Raw genomic sequence first — 20,263 nt, forward strand, 5'->3', positions numbered from 1 at the left:
CAATTATAGGCTGTTCAGCTAAAATGATCTCCAATGCTTTAAAATGGAGAGCAAAACCAGAGACACGTGGCAGAAAACGTAAGACAGCCATCAAAATGGATGGAAGAATAATCAGAATGGCAAAGGCTCAGCCAATGATCAGCTCCAGGATGATCAAAGACAGTCTGGAGTTACCTGTAAGTGCTGTGACAGTTAGAAGATGTCTGTGTGAAGCTAATCTATTTACAAGAATCCCCCGCAAAGTCCCTCTGTTAAAAAAAGGCATGTGCAGAAGAGGTTACAATCTGCCATAGAACACATCAACTGGCCTAAAGAGGAATGGAGGAACATTTTGTGGACTGATGAGAGTGAAATTGTTCTTTTTGGGTCCAAGGGCCGCAGACAGTTTGTGAGACGACCCCCAAACTCTGAATTCAAGCCACAGTACACAGTGAAGACAGTGAAGCATCATGATATGGGCATGTTTCTCCTACTATGGTGTTGGGCCTATTTATCACATACCAGGGATCATGGATCAGTTTGCATATGTCAAAATACTTGAAGAGGTCATGTTGCCTTATGCTGAAGAGGACATGCCCTTGAAATGGGTGTTTCAACAAGACAATGACCCCAAACACACCAGCAAACCAGCAAAATCTTGGTTCCAAACCAACAACATTGATGTTATGGAGTGGCCAGCCCAATCCCCGGACCTTAATCCAATTGAGAACTTGTGGGGTGACATCAAAAATGCTGTTTCTGAAGCAAAACCAAGAAATGTTAATGAATTTTGGAATGTTGTTGAAGAATCTTGTGGAATAACAGCTGAAAGGTGCCACAAGTTGGTTGACTCCATGCCACACAGATGTGAAGCAGTTATAAAAAAACTGTGGTCATACAACTAAATATTAGTTTAGTGATTCGCAGGATTGCTAAATCCTAGAAAAAAACGGCAGACACTGCAATTTTTTTTAACACACCCCTTTCAACTAATTGCCCACTTGCACAGCCTTAAGAGATCACGAATGTTGGGTCTTGTTGGTTTTCTGAGAATCTACTGCACCTACTGGTACCTTGTTTGCCATGTAGCAATAAAAAATATACTAAAAACCTGGATTAATGTGGTTAGTCACATTGGACTGCTATTATTTTGAACACCACTGTATTGTATTACAAGACAAACCTGTCTGTCTTCTCCACTTTCTTTGGTATAAGTAGTGACTACTAAGCTTTGTTTGTGTGCATATCAATATATTAAAAACTCACTACTCTCAATACTATCACTTCTGCTCCAGTAACAGTTGCTGTGTTATGTATTTGCATGTCTTATCTCCTATGAAAGTAATTAATCACTTTACAGCAGGAGACACACAGTCTAGCTGTCAGACATAATCAAAACTGTGTGATTTTACCTTTTTATTACAACAGATTGTGACATGTACCTAAATATCAGCCTGAAAATCTCGAGAGCATTAAAATTTATTACTCACTTAATAGATCGTTGTCTAACCCAATAAGTAAGTTACCTTCTGGCAATAATAAACTCGTATTTTAAACATGTGCCAAGAACCAGTCAATCTGAACACACACACACACACACACACACACACACTTCAGGGTTTTTAGCAGCCGCAATGGCAGGATACATCAGGATACTCAAGTAGGAACATGTTCACATCGTGTGTAAGCAGACAGATGATCACCACAGAGTCCCAACGGCCAAAAAAAAAAGAAGAGATCTGTGAGTGTGGCTGTGATTTTAAGATAGTGAACAATACATTACTACGGATGTTATACACAGCAGAGGTAGTAGGAAAAGCACAGGTGTTACTGATAACATGAACCATGGCGTTATGTTTAAGTGTTTCTGTAATCTATGCCAGAAACCCAAAGCTTAATGGAATTCAGCCATCATAAAGTTTATTATTTGACACTTTTCCTACTGATGTCTCAGAATGACTTCTGTTGAAAAGGCTGCTGTACAATTTGATGCTATTCGGTTCTTCATGATGAAATCTACTGTAGAGTATTTCATTTATTATGGGTTTCTGTACTGTAACACTACATCAACTAAACTGATATTCAGACTGAATTGCCGTTTCGTATATTGTTTGTATTTTGGTTTCGAACTAGGCTGCTGCTTCAACCTCACACTGAAACATTACCCATCCCTAATATAGTGACATACCAAAAATATTCGAAATGTATGATAATACTGCCACTGTGTGGTCATTTTAGAAACAGCAGCCATACACAAACTCTAGTGTAGTATTAAACCCTTCAGAAACTTGGGGGAAGTGTGCAACTGGCAATGGACGGCTTAGAAACTAATTCTGTGTATTTTTTCACTGAGGGAAATTCTTTTACTTCAAATGTCTGATTATCTTCTTGCGCCTTGCTTATTTCCAGACAATATACATTTTTCACTGAAGCAATTTTGACCTGCCTCAGTAGGAAAGATGTAGGTTTAAATAATGAATGACTGATGCCGGAATTTAACGGTGTTGATTTCAGGTTCCCAGTATGACGCATGATCTCAGACAGACCCATAGTTGACCCCAGATCTGTGCCTTTTCTCCTATGACAACTCAAAATGTCTGCTGTGGAAAAAGTGAATAGTTTTAAATATGATTTCCTAAAAATGTTATTGCATCTCATATTTTGATTAAGGTACACTTTATATCCCACCATATTTTTTAAAACTTAGTTTTTAAGTATTGACATAGTTAGATGCATTTTATATACCCATAATTACTTATATTTATCCCACTGGAGTATCCAAATGCTGATACATTACTCTAGTAAGTGGGTCAATAGTAGCAGGAAATACACCTTTATGGATAATTAGGCTTGTCACTCTTGATCAACCAGTGAAAATCTCAAGCAATGAAAACTTTTTGCTGAACAGTTTTTCAAGGCTTTGGAAGAAGAGTCATTACATGCAGATTACTTTATGAAACTACTAGCAAAAAGACAGAGACAAATCTTTTTATCAAATAAATATTTTTATTTCAGACAAACAGCACAATATACAACAAGGGGAAAAGAAATAATCCCACCTGAATGAACTCTTCACTTCTTCCCATTTAATTCTTTAACATCTGGAAAAAAACGTTGACCATGAAATGGTAAAACAGATGAGCAAAAATATTTACAGTATTTACAGCGTCCATGTACTCTGCTATGCAAGTGTGTGTTTGCGTGCGTTGGAGGAATGGCGTGATCTCACTGGGACCCAGTGGCCATAGGGCTTCCTGCTTTCATAGCTGTCCATTCTGGAAGTTACCTTAACACTAGATGGAGCTGCTGCTGTTGGTTTGACCACAGAATTCTAAAGGAGACGAAGGAAAAAGACAAATATACGCTCAAATAATGTGAAGCAGTGTTAAGTTTGGCTTTTAACATTGGCAGTTTAGGAAAACCAGAAGAAGTTGCTCAGAAGTCACTTACATTAATGCTGAAAGAGATTATTTTCCTTTTTGGGGACATCTTTGGGCTGGACATTTCATCAGACTCCGCATCACTGCTCTGTTTCAAAGAGACAAGAAAAACAGGCAGAGTTAGAAGTGTGTAAAACTGATGGAAGTCAGCTTTGACAGTTTGAAGTTCATATAGATAGATTAGAGTTCCCATTGCTAGTAGTGAAAAGCACTTCTATGGCATAGTTAATTATTCAAGTGTTAGCTTCAACACTTAACCAACCCCCCCATCCCACTGCTGTCAGAGGCTTGGCTCGACATTAAATGAATCCTACAAGGACAGACCTTGAAACAGAATAAAACAATTAAATGCAAACAGAGTAAAAAAGGATGTCTTCTCTGTCTACAGTGGCAGAATGATGGTGACACAGGTTTCCCAGCCCTCAGCTGGCGAACCGACTTATCTTTGGCACATGGAGAGGAGTTCTTCGTCTGTTTTTAGCTCTCGACAGGGATAGTCACTATAATGCAGTCCACACGCCTTTGCTCCATCAGCGAGTGGAGGATTCTGCTAAATAACAACGACCCATTTCAACGGCAAGCATAAATACATTTGAAATGTCAAAATTCTCCTGCCTTTCTATATGAAGTGGAGTCAGTGTAATACAACATCTGAATTGCTCGTGCATCATCTATGCATCTATGTGTATAATTAGCATTTGTATGGCCTGTGTGCATGTCTGATTGGAAGTTAAACTACATGTGTTTTAGTGCAAACCTATAGTTGATTAACTTACACATTGTTAACATTAAAAGAGTTAACAGATAACCTTTCACGCAAACACATAGTTGTCACCCAAGTCACATGACAGCCCTTTAATCCGAGGTGCCGAAGAGTGAAGGAGACCACTGTCATGTTATCTACGAAAACAGGAATAAATACAGAGAGCATGTGTATTCCCTCAGGGGTGCAAGGATTAAAGCAAGACACAGGAAATTCAACACAACATATACCTGAAGCTAATAATATATCTGTAGCAATTACACTGTGCTTCATATTCTGTATTCTTTGTTTTTTATTTCATGAAATGGAGTGACAGCCAGGATCAAATTACTATAAAAGTGTTTACAATTAACAAGTCATTGTGTACTGCTACAGAACTGGGTCCCTTACTCATGGTAAAAAATGTTATCATGGTCAGTGCACTGTCATGCACAAGTATTATCTATCCCTAAAATGTTCTATCTCAACACCCCTTACCTTGTATTTACATGTTGTCCAAGATGGAGAAAAAAAAACTCTGCCTTTCATGAGAATATACAACAAAGAATTATGTTAAGTGTGTATTGTGTTTAATGTGAAGCTGACATTTACTGTCAGACACCCACCTGTGATGGAGTCTTTTCAGGGTCTTGTCTCACCCATGTCTCTGGTGACACCCGTTTAGTCTCAGACGGCTCTGATAGGATTGGTTTCACACTCTCAGGAAGTTCCAGCTTCTCCACTCCTAGGACTGTCGTAGCATTGGCCACTGCTGCTTTCAGTAGTTGACTTTTATCTGGGGAACAAAAAGTTTGAGAAAAGATTTAATCACTTGTGCAATTCAACATTTATGTCAACTTCAAAGTCTACCTATTGGACAACAAGTACAAACACCATGGGTATTGAATATTGCCTCACTTAATCAAATAAACTTACTGTCCAAACTCAAGTTCCCAGAATGCCCTGAAGATCCAGACCTGGAGCCCCCTCTGCGAGTTCTGGATGGAGATCGAGAAAGACGCCTCACTGTCCTCCTGTACTTGCGAGGGCGTCTGCTATGCGAGGACCTGTCTGGCGAGGGTGAGCGGCTGTAGGAGCGAGACTGGGCCCTGTAGCGGCGTGGTGGGGATCGGCGGCTACGGCCATATCTACGATGGTTGTCACAGCGACAGCGGGAGGAAGGTCTGTGGCAACGAGGGTGAGAGCGGGACCTGCCAGTGGAGGAGGACCTGCTGCTGGATGAAGAAGATTTTTTAGACTTGTAGCCTCTCCTGTGGCTGTCACGTCCCCTGTAGCGGTTAGAGCCAAGGGAGCTTCTACTGCAGCTGCCGCTTCTGGATCGTGAGCGGGAGTGAGATGAGGAAGGGCTGCTCTGGTCAAAGATTACATTGATGCCATCACTCTGACAAACGTTGGCCATTTCAGAGTGAGAGTCTTCTCCCTTAGTCATTGTTTGGTTTTCTGCCACAAGCTGAAATGAGACAAGAAACTGTTATACATTGTTATTCAATATGTAATCAAAGCACTTTTCAAAGTACCTTAAACAAAACAAAAAATGTATCAATACATCTGAATTGTTACTATACTAACATTAGGTCTTACCAGCTGTTCTTATCAATCTTGATTGCATGTTTTGATCATGATTATTTGATAAATTATTTAAGTGACTGTGTTGATGAAAACAAAATCTAAATCATTCGAATTAAAGCATTTCCTAACCTTGAAAACATAACGCTTAAATTTAAGCCTATACCAAACATACACGATTTTGTACCAACTCATCAGTAATCCTTGACAGGCCTTGATTATATCAGCCAAAGTCCACGTTTAAGCCGATGGCCATTGTTGCATAACACAGCGAGCAAAGCAACGTAAGAGCGACGGCTGACTGGACGGTGCTCGAAATTTACGGAAATTACGCAAGCTTCAGATAGCTTCAGCTAACATATTTTCGCTCCAAAAGACATAATCGCTAATACCTTCGCTTGTTATGAAACACATTTCGACATAAACCTTAAATTACATTGACACTCCGTGTATATTGACCAAACTTAACACATGTGACTCTTGTTAGTCTAAACAAAATTAGCATTAGCTATGCTAGGTAACGTTGTAGGCCTCAACTTACCAGGTCGACTGGAGCTTGAAACCTTTGTTGTGGAAACGTCGATGTAAACGATATATGTCAAGACAGTCGCTTTAAAAACGTACGATTTGACAATAATTACAAACAGAACTTAAAAATGGTCAAATTTATTTAGTCTGAAACCAATTTCCTTGAGAAAGCGCAACCGTCGTCTCTCGGTCGAAGTTGAACCGTCCGTCGTCGTCACTCGAATGAAAACGAGGCTGACGCGTATACTGGGGTAGCAACGGTCAACAGGCAGCCTCTGGAAAATTCCAGTCACGTGGTCTACCCAACGAGTCTTTGAGTCTTTGAACGGTTCTCTGTTATTGACTCAGTAAACCAGGAACCAAAGAAGTCGATCTAGGATCTGGGTTTTCCACAACTGCCATTATTATCTAATAATATGTCCCCGTTAATATAGAAATTATTAAAATAATATAGAAAGCCTTTATTGTCACTGTCTAACAATAACGTCACCCTGTTAAAATAATCGCCTAATTCATTTTTTCAAGTTTTGCAGGAAACACAAAAAACGTCATCAAAAGTGTAACATATGACATTTATTGATCATTTCACTCACAAATGATGTAACAATGGATGGCTATTGGCATAATAATAACACTGTGTGTAAAGTATGTAACTTAAGAGAAATAAATGACTTATTTCAACAGTGTGACGATATACAACGAAATTTGGAGCGCTGCTCCTCACCTTTGAGGAACAAGACTAGTGCAAGAAATACAAGAAAATATACTCAATGCAGTGGTGGAATGTAACTGTACTTAAGTACAATTTTGAGGTACTTGCACTATACTTGAGTATTTCCATTTTATGCAGCTTAATACTTCTACACCACTACATTTAGCTACTAGCAAAAATAATAATTATTTATTTTAGGTCGAGATGAACATGAAAAACATTATAAATTTAAAGTGTTTTTTTTTCTTGCTTGTAATTAAGCCTCATAAGAGTATATTAAGTAGTTAAATGAGCCCTATCTTTACTAAATTAAAACACTGCTTATATAAGTGCATCAATAATAACAATCCAATAATATATTTAAAATATATAAAACAATCTGAGTGGGACCAGGCTGCATAACGAGTACTTTAACTTTTGATACTTTAAATATATGGATGCTGGTACTTTTGTACTTTTACTTTAGTAACTTTTGAATGCAGGACTTTTACTTGTAAAGGAGTAATGTCACAGTTTTGTATTAGTACTTTTATTTAAGTAAGGGAACATATTCATTTTCCACCACTGATGGTTGTGACCAGATCGAAATGTACTGTATTATCATTATTATTATTATTATTATTATTATTATTATTATTATTATTATTATTATTATTATTATTATTATTATTATTATTGCAGTTAATACTGTTATTTTAGCGGTATTGCCCTTTAAATATAATCTCAACATGCTTGCGATCTCGCGATATTTTACGTAACCTCGGCTCTGTTTACCTCGTTGTTTCCTGCCTTTCCGCCAGGCTTATAAAGTCGTTGATCGGCGTGCCGCTGCCTTCGGAAGATTTGAAAGGCAGTCAAACATATCGAGCAGAGATGGATGTTCAGACTGTATTGCCGCCTGCCTTTGGATACGTTATATTGACCTACCTGTACAGCTGGATCATGCTGACATATTTAGGAGTGAAGGTCGGGGGTGCAAGGAAGAAGTACAATGTTAAGGTAGTTGAAATTTAATTGTAGTGGGAAAAATGTGAAACATGTTGAAGTGGACGCTCATACTTGTATTTGAAGCGTTTTTCTTAATAATTCTAACTAATGTGCGATATGTTTTATGTGCGCTTTATTCTGCAGTATCCCGATATGTACAGTGACAAGGAGCCGGTATTCAACTGTATCCAAAGAGCACATCAGAACACCCTGGAGGTGTACCCTCAGTGGCTTGTTTTCCAGACCATTGCAGCTCTTGTCTTTCCGGTATGTACCGTTTTTACACATAATAAAACTATATTTTTGTTTGTGTTGTCTATATTCTTTAGGGGTTGGAAGTGCATATTAAGTGCAACTTAAATCATTGTTACACAATGTCAGACCTGTGGGTGGGGCGAGCAATCCTCATGATCTTTGACACAAATCCTCCAGATAACAGTCAAGTGAAAAGAGAGTGTCACAATGATTAAGCATATTTTCATCAAACACTTGTTTGCTTGATATTTTACTGCTTTTACACTAATGCTGCTATTCGTTTGGGGTTTTTTTTGCACATATTCTCCTGTAGACTTGAATATCCTCATAAAATCTTAAAATATACCAATTCATAGAACCCTGTGTACTCTGTGCACCAATTTTAAATCAACTGTGCACTTTAACATTTAAAATGTTAAACGATTGCCTTATATTTTCTTTTATTTCCTGTGCTAGTCCTGTGCTAGTTTGTCTTCTTGAACTAGTCTCTCTCAAAGCAACTAAATGAGGAGCAGTACTCCAAATCTTGTTGTATACTGGTATGCAATGACAATTAAGGCTTTATATTCTACTCTATTTATTTCCATTCTACCTCTCCTTTTCTTTGTCCATGATACTAGTTGTCCGCATCTGTGCTGGGGGCAATCTGGGTGACCAGCAGGTTTTCATATGCCTGGGGCTACTACACAGGAGGTAAGACAGAAGGAAGGAAGGCTTTAATATCCAGTTAATTCAGTTAACCCAGTCTTGCTTGGCTGTTTAATAGATTTGCATAAAGGTTGAAACAATTAATTTAAAATACAGACATGAATTGGATGTAATATGATAGTACATGGGTCAAAGTTATATGAGTTTGTGGGCCGTAAATAAATAAAATACAATCTATCACTGCACTGCTAGTGATGAAGTTACTCCAATACTGATCAGAGTAATTTCATCCTATCATTCTTTTTAGAGATTAACTCACAACAGCAAATCTATTATTTCCACTAAATAATACTCATTGCATTGTAGCACTGGAAGTGTAAAGGCTGTAGTCCAAGTGACAGAGGTTACACTGCGGTGATTGCCAGGGGACTTTTGTTGGTCCTCACCTAGTTTGGTTTAATAATTTACAGAGGATAGCATTGAGCAGTAAACAACAATAAAAAGCTAAGACCTGCATTAATATGGCCTAAATTGTGGTCATTGTCATACATTCATCTTTACTTATGTCACCTTTCAAACTAATCAAATGCACTTCATTATGCTTTTACAAGCAAATATGGAGAGCGAAAACTCTCCATAAAAGCCTGACTAAATATATCTTTTTTTAAGCTTCTGTTCAATATCAATTTATCAATATTTTCAGCCCCTCTCAGTTCTTAATAATAGCTGAAAGCAGCATTACAAATTGTTTGTTTAGTGGAACAGCTAAAAGAGAAATACTAGGATCATAAACCAACACATTTCTGAGAGGCAGTCTGGTATTAGTAGTATAGTTTATAATGCACTCCATGACTGTAATCATGGAGTGCATTATAAACTATTAAAATAATTTTATAATCGGCACAAAAACAACATGGAACAAGTGTAAAAACACCATAATGTGTGCTCTCCTTTTGCACTTAGTCAACACTCATGCAACAGAATTAACTATAGACGATTCAATGTTTTCCTTGGTAGAGCACAAAGGAGAGTGAAATAACAGTCGAGCCTGCCTGATATAAAAGCGTGCATCAGTCTTTCCGTGTTATGTGGAATTTAATGTATTGTCAACAAAATAAAAGGTGAAAAAATACAAACCTAGACCACAACATTCCCCTGTTAACAAATTCAATATCCATATAATTCGGATTTTACGATAATTTGTCCTGTTTTATGTTTTATTCCAGATCCAGCCAAGAGAATGAATGGTGCCTATGGCTACATTGGATATCTTGGCGTCATCGGTCTGTCCATATATATCGCCTTGCAACTGCTCTTTTAAGACAATTATCATCTTGTTTACTCATTTTTTCACTGGCTTTAATGGTTGTTAAAATATATCAACTAGAAAATATCTGTGCACTTCTCAAATGCTGTTTCAAATTATGATCCTAAGCATATTTTTATGGACCACTAACTTGATATATTTTTATTCCAATATTTGTTGTGAATGTCTACTCCATGTGATCATCAAAAATAAAGTAGATGCTGATTAATGCTGCAGCCTCAGATATGTCCTCTAGTACTCTGTTCACAGTCGCATGCATTAAAGTTTGTGAATAATGAAAGGGTCAGCAGCATGACTAAAGACCCCATGTGACTCACACATGATGTCTCAGGAACAAATGTCAGATCAGAATGCAATAAAAAAATCTAAAACCAGTCAAATGTGTCTTGAAATTTGTTTTCTTTGAGATAAGTGTAAATTGATCTCCCTTTGTGTCAAACAGCTTGTTTTAATTGTTTAGCTGCTCTGCACCATTTATTCAGTCCATGCTCTGCACCAATCCCACTGAACCACAGATTAAGCAGTTAAATTCAAATAACCCATATGTATGAACCTTTTAATCATTCAATAAGTATTTGTTGTTTTGTATTTTTGCTTAGATAGGCGTTAATTATTTCCAGGCTCGATTCCAGCTTGTGTTGTAGTCTGCAATATAAAGTAAATGGGAAGTATGGTGTCTGCACGGTGCGTCCTTCAAGGACCTCGTAAACTCGTGTTTCCAAAATTTTTAAGAAATTAATGTCCGGAAGAAAATGAATACAACGTTGGCATTGAGTGCTTCTAGCATAGGTAAGACATTACACATGTATATGGTATTTTATACCGAAACTGTAGTATTACAGTGGAAAATCCCGCACTTGTAGTATGTTGTCTTCTATTTCATCGCTTTTACTATGAACTACTATCTACACCCATACACTCATTTATACTTAACATGTTTATCATGTCTAAGTCAATTAATTTACGAACATCACTACATACCAATGACATTATACCACTTTTTGAGTGGAGTTATTTCATGTTCTTGTAAAGTTGCACGAATTCCCACTTTGTCCACAACACTTGAAGGTACCAATATCAACAGCGTCTCAGAGGTTCTCAGGGTGTGTGTGAACTGCGCATGTGCGGGACTGAGCTATATCGGAAGCAAAGTCGGGCTTATCCAGGGGGTTCACATCAAAAACCGAAAATAAAAGGTAAGAATTCCTTTGAAAATGACATTACAAGCAAGCAATGCCGTTGGGACGTATGTTTTACCTTGGTACTACTGCTGTCCTTTTAGTTATGCTATCATTTTTATCAACTTCGTAGCAAGAAGAAACCTTCAAGGAAATGTTTGCTAATGCCAAAGCGGTGAACAAAAGAATCCGACGACACAGCCCTGTTTTTATCTCCTGATTAGAATACACTTTATGTTTTACTGTACTATAAAGTGACTACATCGACAGCCTTGTTGTCGAATATATGTTACCGAGCTTAGTGTACAAACAGTTGGTGAGTGTTGGTAACCTATATAAACCCAGGGAGTTAAGCATCACCCGTATAGTACAGCGACTGCGCACAAACAGAGACATTTGTTTTTCACAGTTCTTATATCTGTGGTTAGCGGAATATTACTTGGCTGTTAAATATAGCGTACACGTGTGATGTCGAGTATTTCAGTAAAGTTTTTGATGTTGTTTTCACTTTGACACACTGTTGGACATAACACCCTTTCGTTCCCAGAGCCATGTCTGGTTTCCTGGACGGAATCCGGTGCGGAGACTGCGAGTGCAATGTGGACTGGGGAGAAAGAAGAAACACCATTGCATCTGTAGCTGCTGGAGTGCTGGTATTTCACTCATTTTCTCATTAAAGGCTAGACTGAAGACACAGTGTCAGTAGAGCTATGGGTTTTTGTTATTAAATAACCAGGTTTCAGATCTGTCATCTGCTGACATCCATGTTCATACTTGCCCTTGCAGCCCTCAGGCTAACTGTGGATCTTGTTTCAGTTCTTCACTGGTTGGTGGATTATCATCGATGCAGCAGTCAAATATCCTGATGAGGGAACGTTTCATCACGCCTATCACACATGTGGAGTCATCGCTACAGTGGCCTTTCTCATGTAAGACTAACTCTGCAGACTGCTCCCGTCACACTGATCATACTGTCTTATCACAAGGTCCAATTATTTGCTGTTTCTGAGGCTTAAAGCCCCGTCTCCAGGCCTTCCTCAGCATAGGGAGCTGCTCATTTGTCATGGAGATGTCACATGATAATAAGGGTGGTCTCCTTCATTGTTCAACAAATAAACCATCTTCATCGAAATTGAGCAACCCCAGTTCCATGGCATGGTAAAATAATAATAATTTATTAATCCCTGGGGTGGAAATTACATTTTAAGGCACATACATTGGCATGAAATACACTCAAACAGGACCCATATATATGCAGTTGGAGAGAGATGTTAAAATGATTGGCCCAAACAGTTAGGGGGTCGTTACATTGCCTAAGGGCGCCTTGGCACTAACCTGACACTGACAGATGGTTTGTTACAGAACCATCAGAGAAGCTGTCATTGGAAACAGCTTAGAAAAGGGCAGGCACTTTCTAAAACTTCTTAGAATGTGATTTGATGAATCCTCTGTCAATCACTGTCTACGTCACAGTCACCCGTGTTGCTTTGAACATCGCCTTGTGCCGACCAGTAATCACACACACCTGTGGCTGCCACAAGCTCCTCACAGCAAACTGACTAGTCAAACAATGAGCTGTTCAAAATCAAACGCATTACTTGAAGCCTGGCAAGATGGATTTGCGATCTCATGATTCTAGCATGATTCTGTGATATTGTGAGAATCAAGCTGCAATGCAATGCAGTGCCCAGGAGTTGAACTGGCACCACACCAGCTACAGGTCCACACTCAGGTCCAAGCTTCTGAATCGCCAAATAACTGGAACTTGTGATGGTAAAAAAAAATCATATTACTATTTCCCTGCTTGTTAGGGGCTTCAGTTTGGGATTTGAGACCTTTATAATTTCTATATTTCACACAAGCTAAGGGATGGGCATATTCATTGTATTCAATTATTACCATTGAGATAAAGTAACTTACTAAGTAGCTTCTGATATGTTTATTTTTTTTCTAATTTGACCCATCTAGGATAAATGCTGTTTCAAACGGCCAGGTGAGAGGAGACAGCTACAGTGAAGGCTGTATTGGACAGACAGGTGTGTATGATAGGATATGATGAACTTATTTATAATCTTAGGATGTCTCCCTACAATCACATCTCCACCTCCTTATTACAGATACATATACTGTATGTGTTAATACCATCACATCTGATATCTGCAGTATCTGCCCTACTTTCATTTCATCTGTATTACTATTACAACATACATGCAGTAAAACAGAAACCCACGAAGAAGCGCTGTGTTGCATCAGAGAGTAACGCACCCTTTCTTATCTCTGTTTGCAGGCGCGCGAGTGTGGCTCTTCATTGGCTTCATGCTGGCTTTTGGCTCCCTCATTGCCTCCATGTGGATTCTGTTTGGAGGATTCGTAGTGCCTCGTAAGTCTTGTTTTTCTGACAAAGGGTGTTATTTAAGTACTCAATTTTGGTTGTGTGATGCTGAGACAGGAGTTTTACAGTATGAAGCAACTGAGAATAAAGACAGTAAGATGCAATAACTGTGCTACATATGCTGCATGAAAACAGCAAAATGTTGTATAATGAAGAGTTCTTAATTTACTTCTGTGTCAAATTATAAATGTGGCCTGTTTTATAACTTTTTAATCTCTTGCAGAAAAGGATGCCGTGTACCCCGGTATTGCCATTTTCTTCCAAAATGCGTTCATTTTCTTTGGGTAAGTTAACAGCCCTCTGCAGCATCTTACTTCAAACCCATGCTTGCACTTCAGCAAGTATTTTGTTAAAATACTTTTCTTTACACCATTTTTGTCTTCTGTTTAGGGGTTTGGTCTTCAAGTTTGGACGTACAGAAGATCTGTGGCAGTAATGAACCCTGTGTGTCTTCGTGTCAACTGTTTATACACTTGGCTTCTTATGTTGTATGAGACAGTATGCTTCAGCGGTTATTCACTTTATATATAAACCTTTTTAGCTTTCAAATTAACATGTTTAATTTATATTGTTTGCTGTATAAAAGCTTAATCATTACTAAGCACAACTTTTCATAGAGTCATTTAAAAGTTTTGAATGTGGCACATATTTAAATGTGTCTATTTGCACTCAGACTGTGTAGCCATGTTAGAATGATTTACAACTTGTGTATAACAAAATGTGTATTTTGGGAGCTTTACTTCACATTTCCTTTGGGTATACTTACTTGTACAACATCCTTTAATTTGAACAGTCTTTTAGTGGAAACCACATAAATTATTATGGTACAAAATATCATTGGGGGCAATATTTCATATACTGTACACATTTACTGAATGTAACCATAAGGGGTTGTTTGTATTTTCCTGAAATACCACGGTTACTTTGTCAGCGCAGAAACTTTGCAGTCATCCAGATTTATATTCAAAGGTTAATAAGCTCACACTGCTGACATAAAGTCAACAAAGGTTTCTCGACTGTGTGACATATATGTGTACTGGAGATTTGTGTTTGACTGCAACACGTAACCCATTTACTTGTGTAACATCCAAGCCATGAGGTCAGTTTCTGACCACCATGGCATCATTAAACAAATACATTCTGGGCAGTAAATGAGTCTTGCATTCTTGGTTGAACCTTGTTTTGTTTTTTTGCACACATAAAAACATCTAATAACTTGTATGAAATTATATAAATTAATATGAATGAACACAAAAAGTGGTTTATGCTTCCAGGATCAGACTCCGTCTTCTTACTTGCGCACCGCAAGATGGGGAAACTGCAAAACATGAAAATATTTTGTCTGGTGCTCTTTAACCAATTAACCCTTTTAATGTATAGTGCCAAATAAATGAATATCAAGCTGTTTAGTATCACAGTAGATAATATAAAGTCTTACCTCCCAGTAAGCCTGATCATCAAAACATTTCTTGTCTTGGGGCGGTCTCCAGAAGTTCCACTTAAGTATGACCCCTTTACACAATGACATGTACAAGTCATTAGGAAAATTCTAGAATGATCAGCATCCTGTATAATACGGTGTTGATGTACATGTGACCTGAAGACTTGACCTCTGGATTTCACTAAACTACTAAATAACCAAAGGTAACATAATATGTGTTACAGACTTTTGATAATGTAAACCTCACGAGAGAGAAAACTCACCTGTAATGAGTCCCATGCACAAGCTTACACTGATGGTGATGAGGAGAGATAAAATGTGAAATACAGCAAACCGGATTGCCCTACAAAATAAAGGACAGATTACACAGGGTGTCATGCCTTTTGTGTGTGTTACAATGTGATCATGAGACAGCAATGCTAAAAAAAAGCCAAAAGCTACAATGAGTCACAATATTGGAGGATCTTATCATTTTTGTGTATTTATGTCATTTATAAATATATTAAAAAGTGATGATGGTGTAATTTTTCTGCAAAGTCTGTAGAAGACAATCCGTAGTAGTATTTTGGACTTTTACAATGTGATTTGGATATGCCACTCCATATTGCCATTTATATGAAGATTCTGCTTAACTGTGCACCCCTATGTTACAGTTGCATGCTTACGTTGTGTGATCATCACAGTCTTTAATCTGCAGGAAGAGATGTGCAACCCATCCCAGTAGACCAGGGAGTCCATGTGTGCTCAGGACAGTACAGGTGTCATGGCACTCAAATGCGAGCAGCATGTGGATCTGGAAAATAAGAGTTTATGATGAGCTGTGATGTATCGATTAATCAATCAAGGGGGTAGGTGTCCATGTAATGATGAAAACCTTGATATATCGGAACCCAATCGTTGATACAACAGCAGCGGTGAATCCAATTGTCATAGCTTCCCATGGCTGATGAACCACTGGCATGGAAACACCAACAGCAACACCACCAGCAAGGATGCATGACTGCATGTGGATCTGACAGGAGTGAATATATTCTCCATTATTTATTGGATCTCACAGGTATTAGGCGTACTGATTGATTCTATTTTTTAGCATATCAAGTGTCAGAATACCAGGTTGAGTTTTCCCTTGGGGCTTGTGAACACGGACACCGCAGCTGCTGTTACAGCACTGACAGCCAGGGCCAGGTAGGTGCTGCACACGGCCCCCAGCTTCCTCCCAGGAATACCGTTATCCACAAGGACCGAATTAAAACTGGGCCAAAACAACCAGAGAAACAGAGTCCCTGCAGAAAAGAATATCTAGATTCTAGTTGATGTAAGCTTTTGGTGAGTTTGAACTTGAACATCACCAGTTAAATAATTGCTTCACCAATCCTACTTTAGCAGTAATTTCAGCTGAACAGCCTACACCTTACCCAGAGTGGAGAATAGTCCTGATTTGCGGTCAAATTTCTCTTTTTCAAACCGCTGCTCAGATCCTTTCCGATAAAGGATAAAGGTCACAATGACTCCAAAGAAGGCCCCAAAGATGTGAAGCAGCATGATGCTGTTCTGAGGCCGGACCTAGAGTTAGAAGACATCATTATAAGCACATGCCTGGTCTGAGGAACTGCTGTAAGGTTTAAACACCGGATTAAAAGTTACTCATACCATCAGCAGAGATTGGAGTAGCCATTCATTCAGGACAAACCCAGACACCTCCAGCAGGGCGATGAGGACGAGCTGGACAAGGTTGGTCTTCCCCACAAGGGCTCCGATTGAAATGAGAGCAGAGGCTGCGCACATCTCAGCAACCACTAAGCTATATTAAAATAACCATTGATTATAAAGCAGAACCATGAAATAAGGATTTAAGTCAGAATTTTGTTGATGTTGATGATTTTATTTCGCCATATACAGGTGCTTCTCAATAAATTAGAATATGATGGAAAAGTCCATTTCCAGTAGTTCAAGACAAATAGCGTCAACCAAGTATTGAGTGCATATAGATGGACATGCTTTTCAGAAGCCAATATTTCCATATTAAACATACTTTTAAAAATTGGTCTTTTGTAATATTCACATTTTTTTGAGACACTGAATGTTAGGTCTTTATTAAATGTAAGCCATAATCATTATAATTAGAAGAAATTAAATTAATGAAGACATGAAATGTTTCACTCCGTGTGTAATGGATCTACAGTCATGGAAAAAAAATATTAGACCACCCTAGTTTTTGTTTGGACAAATATAAGAAAACCATGGAAAATGGCTAGATATCAGCTCTTAAATTTGTTACCATTATATTTGTCCAAACAAATGTACCTTTAGTTGTACCAGGCATTAAAATGAAGAAGAGATTGAAGGAAAAGGGTGGTCTAATAATTTTTCATGACTGTATATAATGTGTTATTTCTACTTTTTGAAATGAATTACTGACATAAATAAACATTTCTACAATATACTAATTTATTGAGATGCACCTGTAGGCTTTATATACTATACAAAGACAAATAGATCCAGTCAAGATCATTTGTTCAAACAGATGTGTGAGAAAATGCATCGGTCAATGACCTACCTTCTCAAATCCATCCTGATCTTCCCCCTGTAATACAAGGACTCAACTCCATTGAGTATGAGAGCCCATTGGGTGGCCATGGCAGCCACAAGGAGGTTAAACCCAGAGCTACTGAAACCATGCCGCACTAGAAAAGTGCATAAGAAGCCAAAACCTAGAATCACCATCACATTTACATCCTGGAACTCTGCAAGAAAGAAAAAGTAATAGGCTTTAGACACGATAAGACAGCTGAATCACAATAAAGTCCTATAAAATACAGTCAACTGCACTAGCTTACAGTTAAATTTTAAGGAGACAGAACCAGGTCATCCACTCCTCAAGAAGCAACAAGTGCATGAGCTTATCACTGTCCACCAGGAATAACTGCAGCCCCTCCCCATACTCCTGGATTCTACTTTATACATTTATTTACATCTTATATATGAAGTTGCTTTAAATGTATTTTTCATTTAGGAGTTATTTACCTTTCTGCACCCATTGCCTCTCCCCTGCCCTATCCCAAACTCACTACTTACCTGAGTAAAAGCTGCTGAAGGCAACCCCATCTACTTTTACATTGCTTTCGATCTCAATGTAAAAGGCAAATACGATAATGAACCCCGTCTGCAGAAATACCAGCAAAGGTGCCAGACGGGAGCGCAGACTTGGTGCGTACTGAGGAGCCATTAGAGATGTCCACTGCGTACTTCCCTTCCAACTGACACAATTTGAACTGGGTGCAACCCAAAGCACGTTTAGTTTTATCAGCTGCTGGGCATGAGCACTTTGGTCTTGATTAACAGGCTCAGCAGGCTGGGGGCTGAGGGACTCTTACAAATAAGGCTTTAGGTCATGAGACAAATCTATCCTTTCCTGTTTATTTGCATATTTAGGCCTGAGTAAAGTCATTATAGCCAAAAAAAATGCAGTTTCCAAGAAAGTGGACAGAACAAAATGCGGCATTATAGCCTAATAGTATACATACAAACAACATCTAGACTGTTAGGGAAATAAAATCGTAAAACACAATCAGTAGTATTAAGATTCCTTACTAACACTGAAAAATTACTTCACTACAAGTAAAAGTCCTGCATTCAAAACTTATTTAACTAAAAGTACAAAAGTATCAGCATCAAAATTTACTTTAAGTATCAAAAGTAAAAGTACTTGTTATGCAGAATAGAGCCACTCAGATTGTTTTATACAAATATATTATTAGATTATTAGTATTGATCCATTTATGTAAGTGTTCTAATTTAGTAATGGTTCAGGGCTCATTTTAACTACTTAATATACTGTTATGAAGTTTAATTTAAAAAAAATCTAATCACTTTAAATTGATCATGCTTGTTTAATGTTAAATCTTGACTTGAAAAGCAACTAAAGCTGTTTAATGTAGTGGAGTAAAAAGTACAATATTTGCCTCAAAATGTGGAATAGAGGTATAAAGCTACATAAAATAGAAATACTCAAGTAAAGTACACATACCTCAAAATTGTACTGAAGTACAGTACTTGAATACATGAACTTTGTTACATTCCACCACTGAACACAACTATGGATTGCAAAGCAAAACTGTATTAATTATATTTGTATTTTTGCTACAAGAACTATTAAGGACCCTTCAGTTCTGGCCATAAACTAAGATACATCTTCAAAAAATATCTCTCTTCCACTTTTATTTTTATCATGTCACTTTGTTTTGGTCCTAAAGGCAATAGTAAACAAAAAGCCATTATTTAAGTTCATCACATTACAAGCAGTGACAACTGCAACCCATTTAAACACTAAAGCACTATGCACACATTTTAACCTGGTAACAAAACAAAGATGGCATTCAAGGCCTTGGGGCAAGTCTGCCAATGAACAACACACACAAAGACCTGATATAAATAACCCCCGTACGTTGGAATGGCTGTTTTGTGTCTCGCACAAAGGGAATTTTGTCCCCAAGACTGCATATTTTTCTGCTCATAATAAACCAGAGGCAAAACCCTCTAGGAAAAGAACCCGCCTCTGCTGTCAGCTCATTGGTCAATCAGCGCTTCCCGATTTGTCCACAAAAATCTGATTGGTTAAACGGCGAGACGTCCCATACTCAGAGTCCCTACTCCTCCTCACTCTCCCTGCTGTCTTTGGCTCATTTCTGTATCTGTCAATGCCAGAGTCTTCGGCGGATAGATAGATTGGATATACCAGCCGTCTGAGAAGTGGACGTACGTCACACACTACGGTCATACAGCGCGGTTTGGGCACAGAGCGCCCTTAAGCCCCGCCCCCACAGGAGGGGAAAACAATCCATCAATCTCCATTAACTTTGTATTGAAAAAAGGAGCCTCCTTGACAATTCTGCCTGATTGCAAACAACAGAAAAATGTCTAATGGGTGCTATGTGGTGAAATGCACTACCAGCAGGGTAAATAACCCATAACTAAATTTGTATAAGCTGACAAACCCTTTTAAGGCGACAAACATGAATACAGACTTATACAGACTTCAGTATATTCA

At 38.2% G+C, this 20,263-nt stretch overlaps 4 protein-coding genes across 7 annotated transcripts; 2 read left to right on the forward strand and 2 right to left on the reverse strand.

Annotated features, from left to right (window-relative positions):
• Positions 1-2,965: 2,965 nt before the first annotated feature.
• rsrp1 (arginine/serine-rich protein 1) lies at positions 2,966-6,539 on the reverse strand. Of its 4 annotated transcripts, none has more exons than XM_059353731.1 (5): positions 6,290-6,538; positions 5,098-5,632; positions 4,788-4,957; positions 3,430-3,507; positions 2,966-3,310 (listed from the first exon to the last, which is right to left on the reverse strand). In XM_059353731.1, the coding sequence occupies exons 2-5, from the start codon at positions 5,609-5,611 to the stop codon at positions 3,161-3,163; spliced, it is 912 nt and encodes a 303-aa protein (XP_059209714.1). In that variant the 5' UTR covers positions 5,612-5,632; positions 6,290-6,538; the 3' UTR covers positions 2,966-3,160. The 4 variants fall into 4 exon arrangements, 2 of the variants coding, with proteins under 2 accessions (XP_059209714.1, XP_059209715.1); XR_009395884.1 differs by lacking the exon at positions 2,966-3,310 and adding an exon at positions 4,196-4,703 and having other exon boundaries at positions 3,467-3,966; positions 6,290-6,539; XR_009395883.1 differs by lacking the exon at positions 2,966-3,310 and adding an exon at positions 4,196-4,703 and having other exon boundaries at positions 3,467-3,969; positions 6,290-6,539.
• A 1,255-nt stretch (positions 6,540-7,794) lies between these two features.
• mgst3b (microsomal glutathione S-transferase 3b) lies at positions 7,795-10,579 on the forward strand. Its single transcript, XM_059353347.1, has 4 exons — positions 7,795-7,987; positions 8,120-8,242; positions 8,851-8,923; positions 10,105-10,579. The coding sequence occupies exons 1-4, from the start codon at positions 7,862-7,864 to the stop codon at positions 10,197-10,199; spliced, it is 417 nt and encodes a 138-aa protein (XP_059209330.1). The 5' UTR covers positions 7,795-7,861; the 3' UTR covers positions 10,200-10,579.
• Positions 10,580-11,268: 689 nt separating this feature from the next.
• On the forward strand, positions 11,269-14,927 carry tmem50a (transmembrane protein 50A). The gene is made up of 7 exons (XM_059353963.1): positions 11,269-11,401; positions 11,931-12,036; positions 12,200-12,312; positions 13,352-13,419; positions 13,671-13,763; positions 13,999-14,059; positions 14,166-14,927. Exons 2-7 carry the CDS (start codon positions 11,935-11,937, stop codon positions 14,209-14,211), a joined length of 483 nt encoding a protein of 160 aa, XP_059209946.1. The 5' UTR covers positions 11,269-11,401; positions 11,931-11,934; the 3' UTR covers positions 14,212-14,927.
• Positions 14,928-14,959: 32 nt separating this feature from the next.
• On the reverse strand, positions 14,960-18,442 carry rhd (Rh blood group, D antigen). Its single transcript, XM_059353962.1, has 10 exons — positions 18,292-18,442; positions 17,774-17,960; positions 16,867-17,017; positions 16,632-16,779; positions 16,327-16,499; positions 16,091-16,228; positions 15,882-16,009; positions 15,480-15,559; positions 15,214-15,287; positions 14,960-15,093 (listed from the first exon to the last, which is right to left on the reverse strand). The coding sequence occupies exons 1-10, from the start codon at positions 18,440-18,442 to the stop codon at positions 15,067-15,069; spliced, it is 1,257 nt and encodes a 418-aa protein (XP_059209945.1). The 3' UTR covers positions 14,960-15,066.
• Between the last annotated feature and the right edge of the window lie 1,821 nt (positions 18,443-20,263).

Source organism: Centropristis striata, chromosome 16 (genome assembly GCF_030273125.1).
Source record: "Centropristis striata isolate RG_2023a ecotype Rhode Island chromosome 16, C.striata_1.0, whole genome shotgun sequence".
Lineage (NCBI taxonomy): Eukaryota > Metazoa > Chordata > Actinopteri > Perciformes > Serranidae > Centropristis > Centropristis striata.